Source organism: Prunus mume, linkage group LG6 (assembly GCF_029339155.1).
Source record: "Prunus mume cultivar Tortuosa linkage group LG6, ASM2933915v1, whole genome shotgun sequence".
Taxonomy (NCBI): Eukaryota; Viridiplantae; Streptophyta; class Magnoliopsida; order Rosales; family Rosaceae; genus Prunus; species Prunus mume.
Window position 1 is genome coordinate 3,722,086 of NC_142703.1, and position 22,004 is coordinate 3,744,089.

Sequence of the window (22,004 nt, forward strand, 5' to 3'; positions counted from 1 at the left end):
ATTTCATTCTTAACAAGGGCCTTAAAACTTTTGAATGCATTTAGAGCTTTTTATTTTTCCTACAAGAAATACACATAAATTATCCTACTAAAATCACCAATAACATAAATAAAGTATCGCTTTTTCATTTGATATTAGATTGGTATTTCCAAAAATAAAATTAAAAAAACACGTCAACAACACATTAGGCCAAATCCAATGTTACCTTTGTTCCAACCTAAACCTTCTCCTCATCTGAAACTACCAAGAGAAAGGCAACAACTATCCCAACAACTTTCTCTGTCGTAGCACGATATTGTCTACTGTGGGCTCCCTTTTCTACCCTCACGGTTTTGTTTTTGGGAACTCACAAACAACTTCCTAGTGGGTCACCCATTCTAGGATTGCTCTAGCCCTAACTCGCTTAGCTTTGGAGTTCCCCAACTGGGAACTCCGAAGCTAGTGAGTTCCCAAAAGGCCTCATGCTAGATGGAGGTGGGCATGTACATATAATGCACATCACCCCCTCTCCATTAGTCGATGTGGAATGTTACAAACCCTTAGCCACATATATCCTCTTTAACAGCCCATGAATTATCATCTTTGATTGTGCACAAATGTCGAGATTAAACCAGTCAAAAATCACCACCCCCATTTGCCTTCACATGAATGTAATGCATTAACTACTATAGTGTAATTCAAAAATCCAAACAATTTGAAATTTGAAAGACAAAAACATACAAACCGGACTTATGTGGTTTTGGTTCTAGTTTAGTTCAATTTTCATAGAAAGTGTTTAGATGAACCGAACCAAACTGGAACTATGCAATTTTGGTTCCAGTTCAGCCAATTTTTGGTTTGGAAAGATAAATATATGAAGATGTGAAGAAGAAAGAAATAGGAAGAAAGGAAAAATAGGTAGTTGAGATAAAATAAGAGAGAAAGATGTGAAGAGATAAAGAGGAGGAGAAATGAAAAGAAATAGGTGGAAAATAGATAAAGACGGAAGCGCAACATGAGCGGCTATGGTTCACCGAAAAGAAAAAGAAGTTGGGCTATAGTTATTTACTTGGGTATAAATTGAAACTAAGATATTTGGGTATTAATTGTGCTAAAATATTTAGATATTACTTGGATTTACTAATGTGATTTGAAAGTTAATTAGGCTTACTAATTATTTTGGATATGAATGAATAAGTAAATTGAACATACCGGTCTGGTTTGGTTTTGACAGGTTTTTTCAAGACAAGAATCGGGATGGGAACTGATCCAAAGCAGTTCCGTTCGATTTTTGAGCCTAGGTTGACTTTTTCTGTCAACATGGTGTTTTCCCCCCTTTTTGTTTTACTCAGCTCATTGGTTCAAATGTCCACCCCCTAAACATGACACGACTTAGGGTTCGTGGCCGAACGCAAGAGTCGAGTGGCCATGCTCAAGTTAGGAGGTCCCAAATACTGAGTTTTAGTAGCATAAGTGGAATATATATGGGTTGATGAAAAATTGGTGAATAAGAAAGGATGACCAAGAAATAAAAAAACAATTCAAGTTGTTTAAAAAAAATTAGGTTAATAGTTTTTATTTTCCCAAAAACAGAAAATGAAAACTATTATCCAAACACATTTTTAATTTTTTCTAATTTTCAAAAACAATAAAAATGAAATGATTATCAAATGAGTTATAAATTAATTTCAGAAATTGTATTTGGCACGGCAACGGCCTTGTTGTGGTTTCGCGGCTGATAACATGTCTAGCGTTGGAAATTATAGTTTTGTAAGTCCAACAAGGCCCGAGGTTGTGCTGGATTTAGAAGAGAAGGGCATGGCATTTAAGCAATAAGATATGGGAGGAAGGGCAATTAGGAAAGAGCAAAAAGCTAAGCAAGCTTTAAACAAAACCCAAAACCTTTGCTGATGATGATGCTGGTACTTGGAGAATATGGGCCACCAGAAATCCCTTGAGAATTACGATTATGTTATGTATGATATGAAACGAAGAGCATTCTTACGTACCATCATCATATTCATATTCATATGTATGTACATATAGAGTGCTCTGTCGTATTGATTACATTATTGTCCTTGTTTCATTACATATCAACCATCGGATGGAGGGGAAGAGGAAGGTATGCATAATGGACGAGTGCGATAAGATGATGGAAGAGGCAGAGGTAGAGGGTAAGGGAATAAGAAAGCAAAACTTAATAGGGAAAAGGTATGGTAGCAGGTATTAACTGGCAACTGGGGCAGCTGTCTTCCAATTACTTTGACCAAAGAAAGTGACAATCCATTCAATTCCTTCCTTCCTTCCTTCCCATATGACCAGTATGGCCATATCCAACTCATATCCACTGTCACACACACACGCACACAGACAGACACATAGACACAATTACTGTTTTTCTTTCTTTCTTTTTTCATATTAAGTGTTTCACTCTGCGTAAAGTGGTGAGAGAGAGAGAGAGAGAGAGAGAGAGAGAGAGGAGGCAGTGACACAGAAGCATTGTTACCAACTGATAACACAAATACACATGCCTGCCTCATGCAGGGCTGCTTTATCTTTTCTTTTATCCCACCACCCCACACCCCTTCCAGCTCACTAAACACTTGTGTGGGCCCCACTTCCCTTCCTTCCTTCCTGTACCTTGCCACTCCCCTATGCCCTATGCCCTATGCCCCTAGCCTTGTTGGCTTCATTCCTTCATTCATACTGTTACTGTACAAACTCTTCATCGAAATTCAAGAGTGAGTTAGGTTTCATCCATTTTCGTCCAAAGGTAACATAAAGAAGCACACATGTTTGGTTTCAATACTTAATTGAAATTCTACCCAATTCAGGAACAATTAGTGCCCTCACCCCGTAATAAATTCATTGCTCAACTTTTCTGTTCGAGTTTTCATCCCAATCGCATAAGAGGGTTGTTGTTACATTACAGCTGCATTTTTTGAGTTATATAAACAAAGAATAATGATATTCTTACCACATTTTCATACTACATTATGTAGCAGATAAGAGAGGCATCTATATCAATTAAAATTAATTTAATATTTTCTTTTCTTTTATAATTTATTAATACATTTTAATCGATGTGGTAAGAGTAGCATAAGGTAGTATGAGAATATGGTAAGAGTAGCATTACACATGCACAAATTACACCACCACCACACCACAACTGGTTTGGGCCTAGCCACAAATGTCAATAAATTCTTAGTCAGGAACACTGATTTGCAGGCCCGTCAGACAAGGGAGCATGTCTCCCTCGTCCCTCACTCCCCATTTGACTACCTCTCTTGAAGTTGCGCAAGGCCTTCCATGGCAAGGCAATCAAATTAAGCACTTGTTAGGAATCAGACTCCAACGTTAAGAGAAGAAAATAATACCATATCTTCAGTTCAACCATGGTGCCTTCGCTCAACTTTTGTACAGTGCAACCAACAGCGCCGCTCCGCCTACATTTAGATTTAGTTGCAGTACGGAGCATGTGGTGGTTCCCACGCAGTCCTTTCAGATAGCTTTGCCACCCTAAGACCATGGTCTGGCTGCAGCTTCCAGGATACAACCTTTTCTTTTTCAACAAGTAAATCCTCCATGAGTAATAGAAAAGTGAACAGAGGACTATGCTAAATATAACTTGAGATAAAATATAAAATAAAAACCAAAATACAACATTTTCACCTCCTAACTTACTTACAGGAACTAATGCTTGAATGTCAGTCACAACCCGAAATGCGTACCTAAGAAGGTGTCACTTCAACTTATCTTGCTTAAACTCATGCCAATTACTTTTTCTTTTCAACAACATAAACATATTCTTCAAAGTAAAAACCTCAAACCTCAAACCTTTAGCTTTTCATTTTCTCTAACAAAAAGTCTACTTAGTTCACTTAGATGTCTTGGTTCTCTTAATTATCCTAGCCATATGAGAAGAGAGCCAAGACATCTAAGAGAACTAAATGGAGCCACCTAAATCCGTATGATCAACTCACCTTCAATAGAGTTTTAGTCAGAGACATAAGAGGTTGAATAAAGAAACAGAAACAGAAAGCTAAGCATCCCAGATATTGATTTTTGAAGTGTCATGTTTACATTGTTTGGGGAGTCCAAATAAGATGAGTATAAGTCACTCCTTACTTTCGCGTTTAGAGTATGACAGGGTCGCATCCGTTTCAAAATCTACCAACACAAAAACAAAAATGACACCAAAATGTGCAAAGAAGCCTGTACTTCATAGCACAAGCACTATGTGCAACTACGACAAATCCTCGTGATAAAGATGAAGCCCAAGTCCAAAACGTGCACAAGCGCGACGAAATGCCATTGCTTCTGCCTTCTGTACAGGATCCCCAAAACTTGTGTCATCTACTGAAGCAGTGCCGGTCGACTCCCTAAAGATCTGGCAGAAACAAGTAGCATATAGTTGGGAAAACAAGTCAGATACGTGCCAAACCTTACAATCTTTTTTCTCTTCTTTTTTGTTTTTCAACATTTCTGAAGCTCATTTAAAGGAGCTTCCACAAATTTCCTAATTTACGAAACCTGTGGAAGTGCCTGGAGTCCTGACTTCACTAGTAGAACATACATCCCAGTTTTTTTATTGAATATATCTTAGCACATAAAGAAGACGGATATATGCAACTATCCTATCCAACACATGGATCACACAGGAGAGAAGATTAAAAATAAAATAAAATAAAGGAAATTAAGAAACAGTTGTATAAGTTTTCTGATGAATACCAAGATCACAGAATATACTACCAAGCCAATGAGGTCTTCCCATTTTAGGACAACTGAATTCTAAATTCACTTAAAAGAAAAGATAGTTCATGGCATCCCATTCATTCATTTTTAGATAGAAGATACATATGCAAAGTACATGTAATGGAATATTCTAGATTGCTTAGACAATTGTGAATTTATAATTTCCAACACTATGAAAATTATAAGGTTAGAGGAAAATAAATGAAAATATGAATATTGTTGTACCTCAGCATCAGTGCCATAGAGCGTGACACGATAAACAACAGATACAGACTTGGCATCAGCGGAGTAAGTGATGCTGCGGACCTCACCGGACCATTCTACAAATAAAACATGTGCAATAAAAAAAAGAAAAAGAAAAATTGGAAGTCATTTGGGAATATGAAGCCTGGTGTGGTGGTGGTGGTGCCTACCTGGAGCATGCAAGTTCATAATCCGATTAACAATGTGCCTGAAATGAAAAATATCAGGCCAGATTCAGACTCGTTTTGTTTTTCTGTCACAAGGATTTTGAAATTAAAACAAGATTATAAGATATTATAGTAAGTAATACCAGGGGATGTATTTGGAGGTAAAGCCACTTTCAGAGCGGGTTTTGACGAGGGAATCAGGGACTTTCTTGTTGAGTTGCTTGAGGATTTCAGAGAGGGGTCTGCTGATTCCCGAGCTCACTGCGAAGCCGTCGTCTCCTCCTTCTTCTTCTGCTTGTTTCTCCATCCGCCCTTCTGCATTAGAAGAAGAGGCCAACTTGGCGTAGGAACGCCGCCACGGTGAGCCTTCACCCACAGCTACACACAGCGATCTCAACATAGAGGATTTAGAAGCGACTGATTGCGCCATTCCTTTCTCCCCAAAGGAAGCACAAAACCCAAAAGCAAACAACAGCAGCGAAACCCTCTCGGCCCTGTCGCTCTCTTTCTTTTTTAACTTAACGGCACAGTGTCGCTTGACTTGCCAAATATTTGACAACAAATTAATACTATTATCCTAAATTTTGGGGTCGTCTTTCACTTCAATCCCTAAAACCTCCTAAGGACAGATTTTTTTCTTTTAGAATTTATAAAAAATTGAATTATTATTATTTTTTGTTCACACATAATATGAAAAATGTAAGTGTCACAATATCAATTTAATGGAAGATTAAATGGTCAAATTGATAGACGACTTAAATTGAGGGTTCATTTAGGAGTGATTCTAGAGAGGCAAATAATCATTTTTATGGAGAATCACATGGAATGTGCTTCTCTCTAAAATCACTTAAAATCACTAAAAATAATTTCTTGGACAATCACGTGAGAGGTGCTTCTTCCTAAAAGTGATTTTGGCCTATCTAATCATTCTCAAACAATCTCACAACCTCACAGTAAACTCACCTAAAACCTAAAGGTGTAAAACATAATTAGATCTTCATCTAATTTACCAGTGAAATGAACCTGAAAATTTTATTTAAAAGAAATGGGAACTTAGTGATTGAATTTTGGGTTCAATTCAAACAAATCATACTTATAAGACAGCAATAACGATGCTCAAGTGGCATCTGATTCTTATCTTAGATTGGAAAACATCAATCTAAACAAAGGGTTTAGAAGAAAAAACGAAAAGTATGGTGATCAGATGAGAGCCATTTGTTGGACGTTGATTGGATAGCAATCAGAGGGTGGGCCGTTAAAAGCCCGCCAAGCAAGGACGGCATTTGCAGCTTCAGTTGGGTGGTAGGCATCCCAAAAAATGTACTGATTTCTATTTGCGCATGGAACCGAATATGGAAGACATGTTATCTGCCCTCTGTTCCTCCCAATTCCACAGCACCCTCTATCAATCACACTGAACCCTGCCATGCCAAATTGCCAATGCCATGTATTATGTACTTTTAAATGCATCCTTAGTGTCACTAAACGAAAATTATAAATAGTTGTTGTTACCATAAAGGGCAGGATTGTTAAGCATGTCACCAAAGGCAGCATAAGTATTGGCGTAGACAAATATGGCTCCAGGATGGTTGGTGTTGAGTTGGTTGGCCAGTGATCTAAGCCCTTCATTGAAGCTACCAAGGATCTGATTCACATAATCCACACACCTTCCGGGCTGGGCCAAGGCTCTTTGGTTAGGAATGCACCCTAATGGCCCAATTCCTGCTAGTACAAACTTCTTAATCCTACGTTGTGTAACGCCTACAACATAATAATAATTAATTTCAATCTCATGAACGACAGATGTTGAAAAAAAGAAAAGAAAAAAGAATTGAATAAACAAACAAGGAGTCTAGATCTAGTACCAGAATCTGTTGAGTATAGCGATTAAGGAGAAGGTTGGCAAAGGCAGGAGGAGTGTAGATGTAGCTGGAAGAATAGAGGGAAGGCAAGAGGTAGTTGTTGATGTAGTCATTGCTTCCAAACTCCAAAACTGCTATGGACTTAGCCAAGTACTTGGTCATGTTGGCTCCACTCATCATCGGTCTCAACTGATCCAAGGTGCTCTCAAAATTCAGCACTTGCTGGCTAAGGCTATACCGCTGTCCCTGTGAATTCATTCATGTGTGTGGATCATATATATGTCACATTTGTATATATTGCCATATAAATGTTTGTATTGTCAGACTACAAATTTAAGTCGTGTATATTTTTAACAAAATGAACTGATTCAATGGTCTATTTGTGAAATATGTGTATATATATGTGTAAACATGTGACAAGTGAGGATTTAAGTTCGTACAAAGTGTTGGCCTGTCTCATCAAGTATGCCAGCAGCTGCGGAAGCATAATTTACTCCCCCAAGTATTTTGGTTCCTTTTGTATTAGGATCTGCAAAGGGTGGAACATATGGAAGACCCAGCAAATTTCCTGCAAATATTGATTAATTACCCATGAGAGAATGAATTAATATTAATTATACATGTGTGTAGGGTGTAGCTGTAGCCTGTAGGTACCAACCAAGCATATCGACAACAGTTCTTCCATTAGAGAATCTGCCAGTAGGGCCTGCCCTGAAATCGCAGCCATAAGGATAATAATTGGATTTTGCAAAGGAGCTAAGGTAGTTGTTGTTGCCAACATCAATCAATGAGTCCCCAAAAATAAACATTGCTGGAACCTGCGCTGCTGCTGCTGACACTGACCCAATACTTGTTGAGCATTGCACCACTAAAATCATCATGATCAGCACCATCCCCACCCCCACCCCACTACTGCCCAACCACACCCCTTCCCCTTCATCACAAATCCTCTTCTTACCGCCCATATTATTCCTCCTCACTTCAACAACACAGATTAAGGTGGGAAATGATAGAGAGGTGACTTGATTATATATAACCATTCCATTTTGACGAAACGGCTAAATATGACATGTAACGCAAGCATTTCCAAATTTGCAAAGCCATAAAACGTTGCTTTTGGATGCCTTTTGGGGTTGTCTTTTTGTCGTCCGTTTTGCCTTTTATCTTCTTTCTGGGATCTGGTTCCTCTTATCTCTCTTGCTTCTTTGCATGTTATCAAATGAGGTCATGTCACAGACAGAGACACTCACATGTTTTTATCCCTTGTTACGTGAGATTCATGTGTTGTAGGTTGTAACTAGCGTACCCATCGCCCATCAAATGTGAAATCGGTATCTTAGATTAACCAACTTTGGAACTGTCAAATTATTTACATATATAATTCAAAAGGTATAGCTAGGTTTAATCTGCTTCCTTTTGGTGCTCACTATTTTATTTATTTACCTTTTTATTTTATTTTTACAAAGGCAATTAGAACTTGAAGCTCTTTTCTAATATTTGGAGAAATATCACTAAATTAAATGCTAGTTATGCATACGAATTCCTTGAAATTGAACCTAAAAACAGAACGATTTCGATCATTGCTTTATAACCTAACAAGATATAACACACTGCTCTAATCAATTGCCCTAACCTCTTCCTACCCCAAAACTTACATAATGATGACACAAAAAGAAAAGAAAAACACAGAAGGTCAAATCTTCAATTTGTTACTGGAGAACCTCAATTGCTCATCCTTTTTCCCTTGCCGTTTCCGAATTAGAAGATGGAAGTAAAGCAGGGAACTTTTGTTGTCTCCCACTCACAAGCATTTCTTAGGCCGACACAAAGCAAACAATGTTGATGGCTGGTTGTCCAAAAGAATGCCATGTGGCGTATCCTAATCGATCCAAGGGGACCCCTTATGTGTTGCTAAACAATAATCACTAGCAAGTAGCAAGAGGGTTACTAGTCTATAGTTAAATAGTTAATTAAAGCACATCAACAATGGGAGGAAAATGCAATGATACTTACTCTCTATACTTCTGACAAAAAGTCTAAAGGCCTATATCATTCGCCTTTCTTTAGTTCTGCTTACAAAAGTCTAAGAACAATGCAATTAAGAAAAGGTATGGAAGATGAAAGCCCTTGGGGTTGGGTGATCAACCACCTACTTATACTATAGCTAGATCCTTTTGACCCCACTAACTCTTATTTCTACTTCTTTTGACCCCTTTCCTTGACGATCAAGGAAATTAATTTCTAAAAAGAATTAGATTAGTATGTATAAAAGTAGTTTTAGAGAGATTTGGTGACTTGGTCGGTTGTCTAAAATATTTGACAATGACTATATAATTAGTTTGTATATTTTCTTTTTCTTCTCAACTAATTAATTATGTGTGCGTATATACATAGCATATTGATTGAAGTGGAGTTTTGAAATTCAAGACTACGAATGTCAAATGCGCCATTCAAAATTCAAGAGAGAGTTGACATGAGGTAAAAAATGGGTAATCATGAATTCGTTTGGCTCCAAGCAATATGTCAACCGAGCACTTACTTGTAAATGGTGAGGCTTTAATGTTCTCTTGCACTTGATTAATTATCATTAATATGATACTTCTTCCACAAGTTTATAAAAGGGGAGATTATTTACAAAGAAGATTAGATTAATGCTTATCACAAGAACAATTGTAGATGGTAAAATTCTCTCGCCAACATGTTAAATTGAAGGAAAAAGTCAAGGTACAATCTATCCACCCATTACACAAAGTAAAGCTCATGTACATTCCTTGTTGGATCCCAAATATAAACCCTAACCAAAGAGAATATGTCCTTATTGAGAAAAAAAAACATCAATATCCCTTTAAAGTTGGTCACGTGATGACACGTGACCAATTTTGCTACAAATTTTGTCGGAATACAATATCATTGACCAAATTAATGCGTAGGCTAAACGATGAATGACTATATTGATTGACTTGAGCGTCTGAGGATTAAAATAAGGACATTTAAAAAATTCAGGGACCACTTGTGATAAATACTCTTAAATAGGAGAAAGACTTTCATAAAATGGGGATATCACTATTTTGTTATCCCGGCCAATAACGACAAGACACGCGTGATAATACTTCCATGTATGATAGCATTATTGGTCAAAGGTAGCAAAATAGTGTTATCCATGTTACAATTTTTCTCCTTAAATAGATTAACTGGTATTTAATACGCATGCATTTGATTTGTCACTAGTAAAGTTCAGTCTCAAGGCTGTCAACTTAAGACCCTGTTTGGTGGGCCGGATTGAATTGGATTTTTTCAATTAAAATGGACATGAGTCCCAGCCATTATTTGGTGGGCTTATAATGTATCATGGACTGGATGTGGTTATTGGAAACCAGTCCATAATAGCAAGGGCTCCATAACCCATCGGTAGACATGGGTTTCGAAGCCAGTCGAGTGGTCTTGCGAGCACGCCTCCTTTTTTGATTCACGATTTGCTCTAGTTTGGTTTGTTGCCTTCTCTCTCTCTCTCTCTCTCTCTCTCTCTCTCTCTCTCACACACACACACACATATCTTTGGGTCGACGCAACGGCACTGTTTCACAACCACTCTTATCTCCTATCTCATCAGCGTTGCGCAGATCGTGGCATCTTCCAGTTGATCCGACCAAACTTGAGATATGATTTGAAGGAGGAGCCTTCCGATTCTTACTGATATGATATGATTTGTTCTTGAGATCTTATAGGGGCCTTGCAATTCTTGCTGATCTGATTTGTTCTTGAGATCTTATGGGGACTTGCAATTCTTGCTGATAGATTAGTCAAATTGCATTTTTGAGAATTGTATTCATTATTTTAATTTTTTTGTTTTTTTTTTTAATTTTGCTACTTTTGTTCCAGTCCTACAATCTCAACTTAGTGCTTGTTTCACCAAATAATTGCTTCAAATTCAATCATATCCTAATCAGTCCAGTGTAATATATTCAATCCAGTATAGCCTATCAAATGGGCCTAAAGGGACTTATCAAATACAAATCACTAGATGGATGGGATTGTTAATGGGATATCCAACAAACAGTTTCTGTGACAATTTAGAAAAGAGGAAAAGAAAAGCAAGAAAGAAAAGGAAATGGTAAAACTAGGGGTGGGCACGGTTTGGGTTGGATTGGTTTTTGCCTCAAATTAGAACCAATCCGATACTATTCATCCGATTTGGTTCAGTTCGATTTTAATTAAAAAATCCCAAAATTGTCCGATTCGGGTTGAATCGATTTCGGTCCGATTCGATTTTGAACCGAATTATTTAAAAAAATACAATTTTTTAATACAATTTTCAAATGAAATATTATTATTTTTACTTGAAAATTAACAAATTATTCAATTTCATATAAAAATAATAGAAAAGAGAGATATTTTGAAATTGAACTTGGATAAATATTATTTTTTTTTTGTTAAATTAAAAATATAGCATTAAATATAAATATATATTGAAATTATATATTTTTTAATTGACTGGTCGGTTCAGTCCGGTCCGATTTTTGAAGACACGGAATCGGATCCAAAACTAGTCCAAACCGGTCCAGTTCGGTTTTTGACCGATTGTTGACTTTTTGGTCAACTTAATTTTTTTCCGGTGTAGTTCGTGCGGTTCAACTCAAATTTCCGGTTCGTCAGTTTAAGTGCCCACCCCTAAGTAAAACAGAAGAACAAAGGGCAGGAAAGTGAGAACTATTTGATATCAACTGTGTGTCTACTTGTCTTGTCTTGTGTTGTGCGCATTTCATTTCATTCATTCAATGACTTTGTTATGTGATGGGTTTTGTTATGTAATATATGATTCCTACCTGGCTACTTGTTATCAAATCACAATTGCGAGTTTAAGGGCCGCCAAAGCCGATGTTTACGGTTACACCAGAAATTCAATGTTTGCCACTTTCATTTTTGATCTATGAGTCTTTTGTCCGGCAAACAACCAACTCATATTATATATATAATTGTTCCCTCCATATCTTTGATACCAATTGCCAAGTATCTTCTAATTGGCTAGCTTAGGATCATGAATTTCAACCCAACTGTTGTGACACAATCCACGCACTCTCCCACTATAATTGCCCTATCTATACATATCACAAGATCTTTGTGGCCATGATGGTGCCATTCTCCTCCCCTTTGCGGTGACAGTGGTTTTATGTTGTATTTTGTTTTGAATTTGTGATGGAGGAGATTAATATACTAGATTATACTGGTTTTAGTTTAATCTTCCTTTTATTTGTGGTGTTTTGTTTGTTCTGGTCTTTTCGACCCTTGTTTTTTCTGTTCGTTTGCTTCCCATTTTTTGGGGTTTAAATGAACTTAAATTGATTACAACAGAAAGAAAAAAAATCATCTAAGTTCTAACCCATTCGTTGGACTCACAATATTTTGATGGAACAAGACAACGTCCGTCCTACTTATGTTTCTTTTCGTTATTATATTTTTTATTTATTAAAATGATGTCGTTGCACATGCAATCAAAAATGAGTTTCTTATCTTCGCATTGCAATTAAGTGATAATAACTGCCGCTACGATAGCATGAAAGAATATGAAGTTCATTCCAAAACGAATTGACAATAGAGAAATAGCCCAACTCCCGATAAACTCTTTAACATCCTTACATCTTTAACTGATTTTTTACAAGAATATTATACGATAATGTGAGAAAGGATACTCCATTTTTATATATTAAAAAAAAAAAACAACAAAGGACATCTATCTCCTTCCCAGTGAGTATCTTTGGTTAGAGACATTGCTCTTATATAAATCTTTAATGAAAAAAAAAGGACTAACGACATTTTACTCCATCGAGATTTATGTGTTATATCGAAATGGGCTCTGAAATTTTAATTTCATCAATTTGATACCCAATGTTTTTAAATTTAACCAGATTACGTCATCCATCAACTTCACCGTTAAATTTTCTGTTCAATTAATGATGTGGCAAGTGTGGTACCCACTTTGATGCTAATGTGTGAAAATCTTTAAAAGTTTAAAAATCCCCACTCTCTCTCTTTCCCCCTTTGCCTTCCTTTCCCATCGCCAACCCATCCCCATCATCGTCGTACAGCAGCCCCCCAGAGTTGCCCCAAAGCAAACTCACTCTGGCAACCCAGATCTCTCCCGCGCCGTCACAATCAACCGTTTCTCAAACCACCACCCGAAACCTTAGGGTGGGTGCATATACAAATATTAAATGATTGGAATTTTCGTGAAGGAATTAAAATCCCCCGTTTGACACATGGTCTGAATTTTGAATGCATTAGGTAGATGGTTTAATGCCCGTTTAACATCTGCTACATGCTTTCCCTACATGGAATCAGCGCTAACAATAAAAAAATAAAAAGTAATTAACAACATTTAGACCTTGATTCGATTGGTTAAATAGAAAATACTGTTTTAAGCATAAAGCAAAGCCGTGACGCCCACCAATATCAGGCACTATCTATTAATTTCCAAAACCCATCATGCAAACCACCCCAAGTTCATCCCTTCCTTCCTCTAACATAAACTGTTAATAGCATTTATCCACGTCTTATATTCGATTCCTCATTCCTTCAATATTACTTTGTATATAACAAAAATCTTCATTTTAGTAGTATTAAACTATACACAAGAGTCGGAGGAAGTCAATGAAGCTCTTTGTTTAACAACAATTCTCTGCCACGTTCTTAGGTGACTTTTGGCTAAAAGTGCAGGAGAGAGTCCAGCCTTTGGAATACAGTTGGTACTCATTTTGGGGACATGAGACATCACTGCCTTTGACGAGCATAAAAGATGGATGGATGGATGGATGGATACAGCAAAAGGCCCATCATCACTTTCCTCCTGCACCATATCTTATAAATATATACCTAATTATCTTAATCAGTGCCTTAGTGCTTCTGCAATTTGAAAAGGGTGTCATATATTTTTGACGGGTCTTATTTTATCCATATTGTCAAATGTTACACACATAGATAGTATTTTATACTATAGACTGGCTCTATAGGCAAATGGTTAATGGCTTCTCTGCTACCATAGATCCATATCTAGTCTAGATATCCGATAAGCATGACCATAAAGTTTGCAGGATGATTCTAATAACTTGGACTACGCCTATCACTTTGTCTAGATGAGATGAATCACAAGACCACACAGAGGGAGGACACAGCCTTTTTCTTCATACCAAAAGTGTTAGACATGTCGGGTGTGGCGATCTCCGTGATAAGCTTTGGCACATGTCTGATTCTTTTGAAAACAGATTTGTTAAAAATTGTTGTTAAAAAAATCACCATGATGAATATATATTGAAATTATAACTAAGAAATGTAACTATTTCACATAAGCATAAAGTAGTAGAATATTGTTAGAGACACTAAATTTATTTATCGAAGAAAAAAAAAAGAACCAAATTTGATTTAGCAAAAAGACGCGACAGTGTTTGATTGATTCAAAAAGTAACTAGCAACAAGAAAAAAGAAGAAAAGGAAAGTAGAGGGAGTATTGTATTGTTGAACCATGATGAATGAAGGGGCTAGAGAGAGAGAGAGCATAATAGCAGTAATGGAAGTAATGGTCCACTGTGTATGACTAGGTAGGGTGCAGCCCACTAGAGAGAGAAGAATGACCATGACAAATTGATCATGATTCACGAGTGACTAGTGTTGCCGAAAACTGCGGCCCATGGTACCCGGAGCCACAAATCTGATCTCATCTTATATATATGGTGGTGGTGGCCGTGGCCGTTGGCGGTAGATGGTTTAATAGGAGGAAGAGTAGCCTTGGATTATATAAAATTAATTTATGTATACATATATACCAAGTGAAAGTGATTAGATGATATGATTGTGGGGGCTGACTTAGTTTTGAGCAAAATGGGGCATGCCACTACTGCCGAGTCAACTTCACGAGGACTCCAAATTCGAATTACTCTACCCAAAAGATCGGCCCCGAGGAAATGTAGGTTGATGGACACTATAAATATGAGGAGAGGCCAACCCACTTGTTAGAGCTCGTCTCAAAATCACAAAACAAGTTTTAAGCAAGCGAGGGCCTCTGATTTCACAAAAACATATAGCTAGCTAGCTACTTCCATTAAGTCAGCAAAAATATACATATATATAACACAGAGAGGAAGAGGAGAGTGTGTAGTCAGTCTATAGAGAAGAGATAAGAGTTGACGAGACCAAAATGAAATTGAGAAGGAGATTCCATGTCTGAGGCTGAGGCTGTGGTGGAGGATATGTCTGTTGATTGGAGAGGCAGACCCTGCAAGCCTACCAAGCACGGTGGAATGAGGGCCGCTGTTTTTGTCCTTGGTCTCTCTCTCTCTCTCTCTCTCTCTCTCTCTCTCTCTCTCTCATGTTTGTTTATTTCATATTTTGCACCATATTCATATGATCTTGAATGCATATCTTATTTTGCTCACCTCTTCGCATTAAGTATGTATGTACTACTATTTGTTACTATATCAACTGTGAATATGGTAATACATGAACTTTATATGATGGATGCAATCAACATTGAGTTCCCTAAACCACATGCATTCTTGCTGGTTTATAACAGAGAGAGATGATAAAATAACACATGTTCTATATTGTTGGTGGATGATATATTTATATTTATATATATTATATATTTATGCAGGTCTCCAAGGTTTTGAGATGATGGCCATAGCTGCTGTTGGGAACAATCTGATTACCTATGTATTAAATGAGATGCACTTTTCACTGTCAAAGTCTGCAAACATTGTCACAAACTTTATAGGGACAGTCTTCCTCCTCTCCCTCTTTGGTGGGTACCTCTCAGATTCCTATCTTGGGAGCTTCTGGACCATGATCATCTTTGGCTTTGTAGAGTTGTCTGTAAGTCGAATTTTTTCTTTTTTGCTTTTACTGCTCGCAATCTTTGATCATCATGATTTCAAGCACTATCTTGCAATTTGCATATTCAAGATTCTCTGTCTCTCCTTAAATCTAAGTTTATCTTATTAAATTCTGAAAATTAATCTTACTGTAACACTAAATAAAGTTTCAAAAGTGGCTGATTCTTGTCATTTCGTTTGCTATACACAACAAAAGAGATGTGCGTTTTACATGACGGTTTCTAGCAATACAACAGCCCATTGTTTTGCAGCCCAAAGAGGAAAAGGCATATTCTGTGTGAAATAATAGTATAATTATGAGAATTAGATTTCTTTTTTCTTTTTTTCTTTTTTTCTAGCAATAATTTTGGTGTAAAATTGCTTGCAGGGTTTTATATTACTCTGTGTTCAAGCCCATCTCCCAGAATTAAGGCCACCCCCTTGCAAGATTATGTCCCATGAGTACTGTCCTGAGGCAAAGGGGTACAAGGCTCTGATATTCTTTGCTGCAATTTATCTGGTGGCCTTAGGAAGTGGTTGTCTAAAACCAAACATAATCTCTCATGGGGCTGACCAATTCAGGAGGGATGATTCCAAGCAATCCAAGAAGTTATCATCTTACTTCAATTGCGCCTACTTCGCCTTCTGCATCGGAGAACTTATTGCATTGACTGTTCTTGTTTGGGTCCAAACACACTCTGGAATGGATGTTGGCTTTGGAGCGTCTGCAGCTGCCATGGCAATGGGATTAATTTGCTTGACTTTCGGTACACCTCTCTACAGGAACAAGCCCCCTCGCGGAAGTATTTTCACCCCAATTGCTCAGGTAAGCTTTCACTTGCTTTTCTCCTTTAATCTCTTTCTCTACACAGTTTTATTACAAATGCCTTTTTCCTTTTTTCTACTCTTTGCCTTTGGAAATTGAGGAGCCTTTAGGCTATATGCTAGCTTTTGTGTCAGTTATAAGCTAATTCAACTCCAGTAAAGGAAGTTCTTTTTCTCGTTTGGTGTATGAGTGTGTTTGGTGTGTGTTTCTGTAATGTTTTAGAGACTTTCTTGTAGCTCAATTTGCTGTTATATATTTTAATCATTCCTGGCACCCCACCCCTATGAAAATACCCGACCGACCATACTTAAAATAATTATCAAAGTGCGCATGATCAATGTCTCTTTCCGATCCTTCAATTAATTTATTCATGTTTCTGTTGATCATCAGGTCTTTGTTGCTGCGTTTACAAAGAGAAAGCAAATCTGTCCTTCCAATACAGAAATGCTTCATGGAAACCAAAACAATGTGCCAAACCACCTCTTCGTTCCAATGTCGCCTAACATCAGCCCTCTCCTCCATACTGAAAAGTTCAGGTGGGTTTGCTTTGCTTGCATGATTTAAAAGCAACGAATGAAACTAGAGTTGGATTCTTTTCTTTTTGTCTCAGAATCTGATATTAATTTTGTGCCCTCTGCATTAATCAAGGAGAAAAAGGTTTGAATTTGAAATGTCAATGTCCATGTCAACTTCTTTACATGTGAATACACACGTATGTTAGCAGTACCACACTTTTGATTGGAAAAGTTTGTTTTTCTAAATTTTATGGGTTCTATTCTATCTAGTGAGTACTGAACTGACTCTGGTTACTCAAACTGCAGATTCCTAGACAAGGCATGCATCAAAATTGAAGATGGAACTCAGAGGAACGAAAGTCCTTGGAGATTATGCACCGTGGCTCAGGTGGAGCAAGTCAAAATAATCATCTCTGTGGTGCCCATTTTTGCTTGTACCATCATCTTCAACACCATTTTAGCTCAACTCCAGACATTCTCAGTCCAGCAAGCAACTGCCATGAACACTAGGATCACAAGAGGCTTCAAAATTCCCCCAGCTTCACTTCAAGCCATCCCTTACATTATGCTTATATTTGTTGTCCCTCTCTATGAAATTGTCTTTGTACCTGCTGCACGAAAACTCACTGGAAGGGACTCTGGGATCTCGCCTTTGCAAAGAGTTGGCACTGGCCTCTTTATTGCTACGTTTTCCATGGTCTCGGCTGCACTAATTGAGCAAAAGAGAAGAAACTTGGCCTTGTCTTCGAACGAACCGCTTTCTATCTTTTGGATTGCTCCCCAGTTTCTCATCTTTGGCCTCTCAGAGATGTTCACCGCAGTGGGACTTATAGAGTTCTTCTACAAGCAGTCATTGGAGGGGATGCAATCCTTTCTAACTGCCATGACATACTGTTCATACTCATTTGGCTTCTATTTAAGCTCCATCCTTGTTTCTCTGGTGAACAAGCTCACCTCAACTTCTTCAAGGGAAGGCTGGCTTAGTGACAATGATCTCAACAGGGATAGGCTAGACCGTTTCTATTGGTTGCTTGCTGCCCTCAGCCTCATCAACTTCTTCAATTACCTTTTCTGGTCTAATTGGTATTCTTACAACCCGTCTTTATCACTCCCTTCATCACCAAAACAGTCCTACGGAAAAGACTTGGAAAGCAGTAACTTCAACCCTTCAAAGCATGTTGAAGCTCACAATATTAAAACTTGAAGCTCACCCCGTTCATCTCTCTTATAAATTTTTCTTGACCTAGCTAGACCCCTCTTTTGCTTATTAGTGCTCTTAGATATGTACAAAAAGTAAAAGGCAAATCTCCTCAAGTAAATGGTACCTCTAGATAATTAGTGCATGCTAGGTTGTTAATTAATTAATATATATATATTATATATATTATGACTCTGTAAGACGGACCAGTCTAGAGAGAGTCACAAGGTTCAATGAACCCTCCTACTTCTCTCCACCTTTTTCTTCAATGCTTCTTTCTGTTGATCATGTGAAGGGAAGCGGGGGGTCTAAATGTTTCTTTTGGGAGGAAAAAGTAGGATGCAAGTGGTGGGGTTGTTGCTTTATGCTTTGGTTAGTCTAAAGAAGAGTTTTTTTTTTCCACAAAAGAAAAGCTAATCTAGCTTTGGTGATGTAACTCATACATATTCATGGACGGATGTGTTGATATATACATATATATTATTATTGCCTGTAACTTGTAAGCAGTTTCATAAGCTTAAAAATGGAAAACACTTTTGACTCTTTCTGGGGTCCTAGGGACAATGTGTTTGCTGTGCTCGTCTCTTTCTCTATCACTTTCACCTTAAGAATGAAACATGTCTCATACATGTCTTTCGTTGGAAATGCATTATTATCTTCCTACCACTACTGGCTTTGAGAGTCGGGGTGTGGTATTTCAACATGATTTTAGCTTTTTGTGTTTCATTAAAGACTCTAAGGGTCCCCATGAGCAGCCATCTTTACCAGCAAACTTGTCCCCCATGCTTACTTACTGCTTACCCCTCTCCAAATGTTATGAGTACATCATGGGTTAAGCAAGTAGATCATCATCGCCCTGATGATATTGGTAGCTTAGCAGTGATTACCAACTGGTGATTCAGATTCAGCCTGCGAGTTTACCGGCATGCAACTGGTGATTCGTATTTGACTCCAATAACTGTGACCAACTGACTCTTTTTCCTGTCCCGTTATACCGCTAAATTAATATTCCACGTAAGGGCTCAATGATACATACATATATATATATATATAGCATTTTCCTAAATAAAGTTTCGATTTCCAAAGCATTCAAAGACATTTCATGTTCTTTTCACACTTAAGTACTCGTGTAATTCACTGACAGGGACGCCTAGCAAGCTTAACTAACACATTACTGACCAATGGAGAATCCAAGAACTTTTCCTTTGTCAGAGTGGAAAAATATAATCAGCTGGCTACGTACCTTAAACTCTTGAGGCATTTCTTCGAGCAGCTTGCCTTCGTCATAACAAGAAGCATATCAACGCATCAACCTTTCATTCACAGCGAAATAGAATAAAACCAAAAATTACTTTTGAGCGTCCACAGAATCACATTACCCACATGGGTTCTGAAACCATTTATGAACCTAATCGTCCATGTTATTCAAATGGGCTTCAAAATAATCAGGCCGAGCCCATTTCAGTATAACCTTTTTCTCTTTTCGTTATCAAGTTCATTTCAGTTGCAACTTTCCCGCTCGAAAAACAACCACCCTAGGCCTAGAGCTGAAGAAATTTTAGTATTGCTACGGCAGAGCATCCTCCCTTAGGAAACTCTCTGTCTCTCTCGAAACCCCTTCTAATGGCACTGAGTTTTTCTTTGCCATCAATAATAATCTTTATTTTTAAATAATGTTACTCTTACTATATTTATATACTACATTTTCATACCACCTTATGTGGCAGATGAGGTGGACAACCACATTAATTAAAATTATTTAATATTTTCTTTTCTTTTATGATTTATTAACACTTTTAAAAAAAAAATTGTTAATTAAACTTTCTCTATTAAAATACACTTCATTGATTTAATTAATGTGGCACATATGATATGGACATGTCACATCATGTGGTAAAGAAATGTGAGATAAAAATATGGTAAGTGTAGCATTACTCTTATTTTTATACTAAAATATTGGGATGTGATTATGTTAAAGGGTTAACAAATTAGTAATTCTTGTTAATACAAGTGATAGTCAAGGGAGAAGAGGTTTCTTTCACACACAATACCAAGGTGTTATGAGGGTTGAACATGAGACCACTGATCTGCAAGTCAAGGCATTTAAACAACCTTGTTGGCAACAAATTAGTATTTGTGTTACTATAATTACTATAAAATTGTCATTCATTATGTTTATGATATAGAGATTTTAAGGATTGTACTCAAGTTTGAGTCCCTCTCTTTGGTAGTGTAGATAATTCAGAGTAGTGTAGATTATCACTTGTATAAAATAAAATAAAATATTATTTTCATTAATTGAGAAAAAAAAAACAAACAAGTCAAACAATAAATTAAACATATGCGTGGTAGAAAAGTTTTTTGATAAATATAATCGTAATATATATGTAATATATATAAATAAAAACTTTAAGTCTCATGTAATTTCCGATATGACCCGTTATACAATTCGAAACCCGCACAGAGAAAACACGAAAAGAACCCGCACAATAAAAATTTGGGTCATTTTCGAGTCAACCTGTCATGACCTGTTTAATAAACAGGTGGGTTTCGGGTCAATCCGCCAACCTACTAAAACACATGTTTGTTTATTAAACATGTTGAGTCAACCCATGTAATATTTGCCAACCCGCTAAAAAATGAAAGGAAATGGAGACTTGAGCGCGCACACACAAGGGATTGCCACTTTCATTCATCTCCAACACCTTATCCACCATGTTGCAAACAACTTTGTGATTATATGCTACACCATTTGATATTTATAATGTTTCCACAAGTTGTTTTTCAAAGAAGTAGAATTGAATTTCTTTTTTTTTTTTCTTTTTTTGGGTTTGGACAAAGAAGTATAATTTCACATGTATAGAATTTGATATTTATATTTATAACAATTATATGCATAACTATTTTAGTAATTTACACATGTTTCTTTACGCATCATAACCAATTCTCACATTATTGTGATCATGGAAAAATTCTTTGCTTTTTCCAATCAACAAAACAAAAAACAAAAAATACTCATGTCTAATTTTTTTTTCTTTTAAGCTCTCATATCATTATCATCAATCTCACTCTCTCTGTATGGTTTCTCTCTCTTGATTTGTTCAAGACGACCCGAATCCGACACAACACGTTTATTAAATGGATCAGGATTGGGTTGAGCATTATTGACACGTTTATTATCCCGACACATACGAACCTGACACAATACGACTCTTTACCAGCTCTACACGTGATTAAAAAAACAGCATATCGCACAGGTGAAAATGCGTGCAGAGAGACTGGTCCTTAATGAAAAGAGTTGAAATCATACAACCTAGTAAATTTTCTATTTTTTCTCTTGGTTTTTGGAGAAGAAGAAATGACATAAACATAATATGCTTGGGTTCCTGCCGAGAAGGATTTTGATCTCACGTTTATTGTATGCTCCACCTACCAATCATGTTAATTATAATTTCGTAGTGCCAGATGGTAAACCTGAATCAAAATTACAGTTGTGAGGCGTGTTGTATGTATCCATTAATTGTTTAGAGAGAGAGAGAGAGAGAGAGAGAGAGAGAATTGAGTATGATTCCCACGAATAAAAGAAAGTGGCAAGAGTAGC

The 22,004-nt window shown here is 37.1% G+C and overlaps 3 protein-coding genes across 3 annotated transcripts; 1 reads left to right on the forward strand and 2 right to left on the reverse strand.

Annotated features, from left to right (window-relative positions):
• Positions 1-4,016: 4,016 nt before the first annotated feature.
• RAD52-1 (cobalt ion binding protein) lies at positions 4,017-5,679 on the reverse strand. Its single transcript, XM_008239588.3, has 4 exons — positions 5,288-5,679; positions 5,148-5,185; positions 4,960-5,054; positions 4,017-4,369 (listed from the first exon to the last, which is right to left on the reverse strand). Exons 1-4 carry the CDS (start codon positions 5,572-5,574, stop codon positions 4,226-4,228), a joined length of 564 nt encoding a protein of 187 aa, XP_008237810.1. The 5' UTR covers positions 5,575-5,679; the 3' UTR covers positions 4,017-4,225.
• A 609-nt stretch (positions 5,680-6,288) lies between these two features.
• LOC103336537 (GDSL-like Lipase/Acylhydrolase superfamily protein) lies at positions 6,289-7,905 on the reverse strand. Its single transcript, XM_008239589.2, is given in 6 exon segments — positions 6,289-6,565; positions 6,657-6,884; positions 6,887-6,905; positions 7,010-7,252; positions 7,447-7,574; positions 7,665-7,905. Coding segments are annotated over 6 exon segments (1,074 nt in total). The 5' UTR covers positions 7,900-7,905; the 3' UTR covers positions 6,289-6,344.
• A 6,845-nt stretch (positions 7,906-14,750) lies between these two features.
• On the forward strand, positions 14,751-18,967 carry LOC103336538 (protein NRT1/ PTR FAMILY 4.4-like). Its single transcript, XM_008239590.3, has 5 exons — positions 14,751-15,319; positions 15,648-15,865; positions 16,253-16,690; positions 17,081-17,226; positions 17,512-18,967. Exons 1-5 carry the CDS (start codon positions 15,214-15,216, stop codon positions 18,407-18,409), a joined length of 1,806 nt encoding a protein of 601 aa, XP_008237812.2. The 5' UTR covers positions 14,751-15,213; the 3' UTR covers positions 18,410-18,967.
• Positions 18,968-22,004: the final 3,037 nt, after the last annotated feature.

Coding starts and splice junctions, on each gene's coding strand:
- RAD52-1 (XM_008239588.3), bottom strand. CDS start 5,574: ATGGCGCAATCAGTCGCTTCTAAATCCTCTATGTTGAGATCGCTGTGT. Junction 5,055..5,147: donor TATGAACTTGCATGCTCCAG/GTAGGCACCACC, acceptor TTTTATTTGTAG/AATGGTCCGGTGAGGTCCGC. Junction 4,370..4,959: donor TCTATGGCACTGATGCTGAG/GTACAACAATAT, acceptor TGTTTCTGCCAG/ATCTTTAGGGAGTCGACCGG.
- LOC103336538 (XM_008239590.3), top strand. CDS start 15,214: ATGTCTGAGGCTGAGGCTGTGGTGGAGGATATGTCTGTTGATTGGAGA. Junction 15,866..16,252: donor TTGGCTTTGTAGAGTTGTCT/GTAAGTCGAATT, acceptor AATTGCTTGCAG/GGTTTTATATTACTCTGTGT. Junction 16,691..17,080: donor TTTTCACCCCAATTGCTCAG/GTAAGCTTTCAC, acceptor GTTGATCATCAG/GTCTTTGTTGCTGCGTTTAC.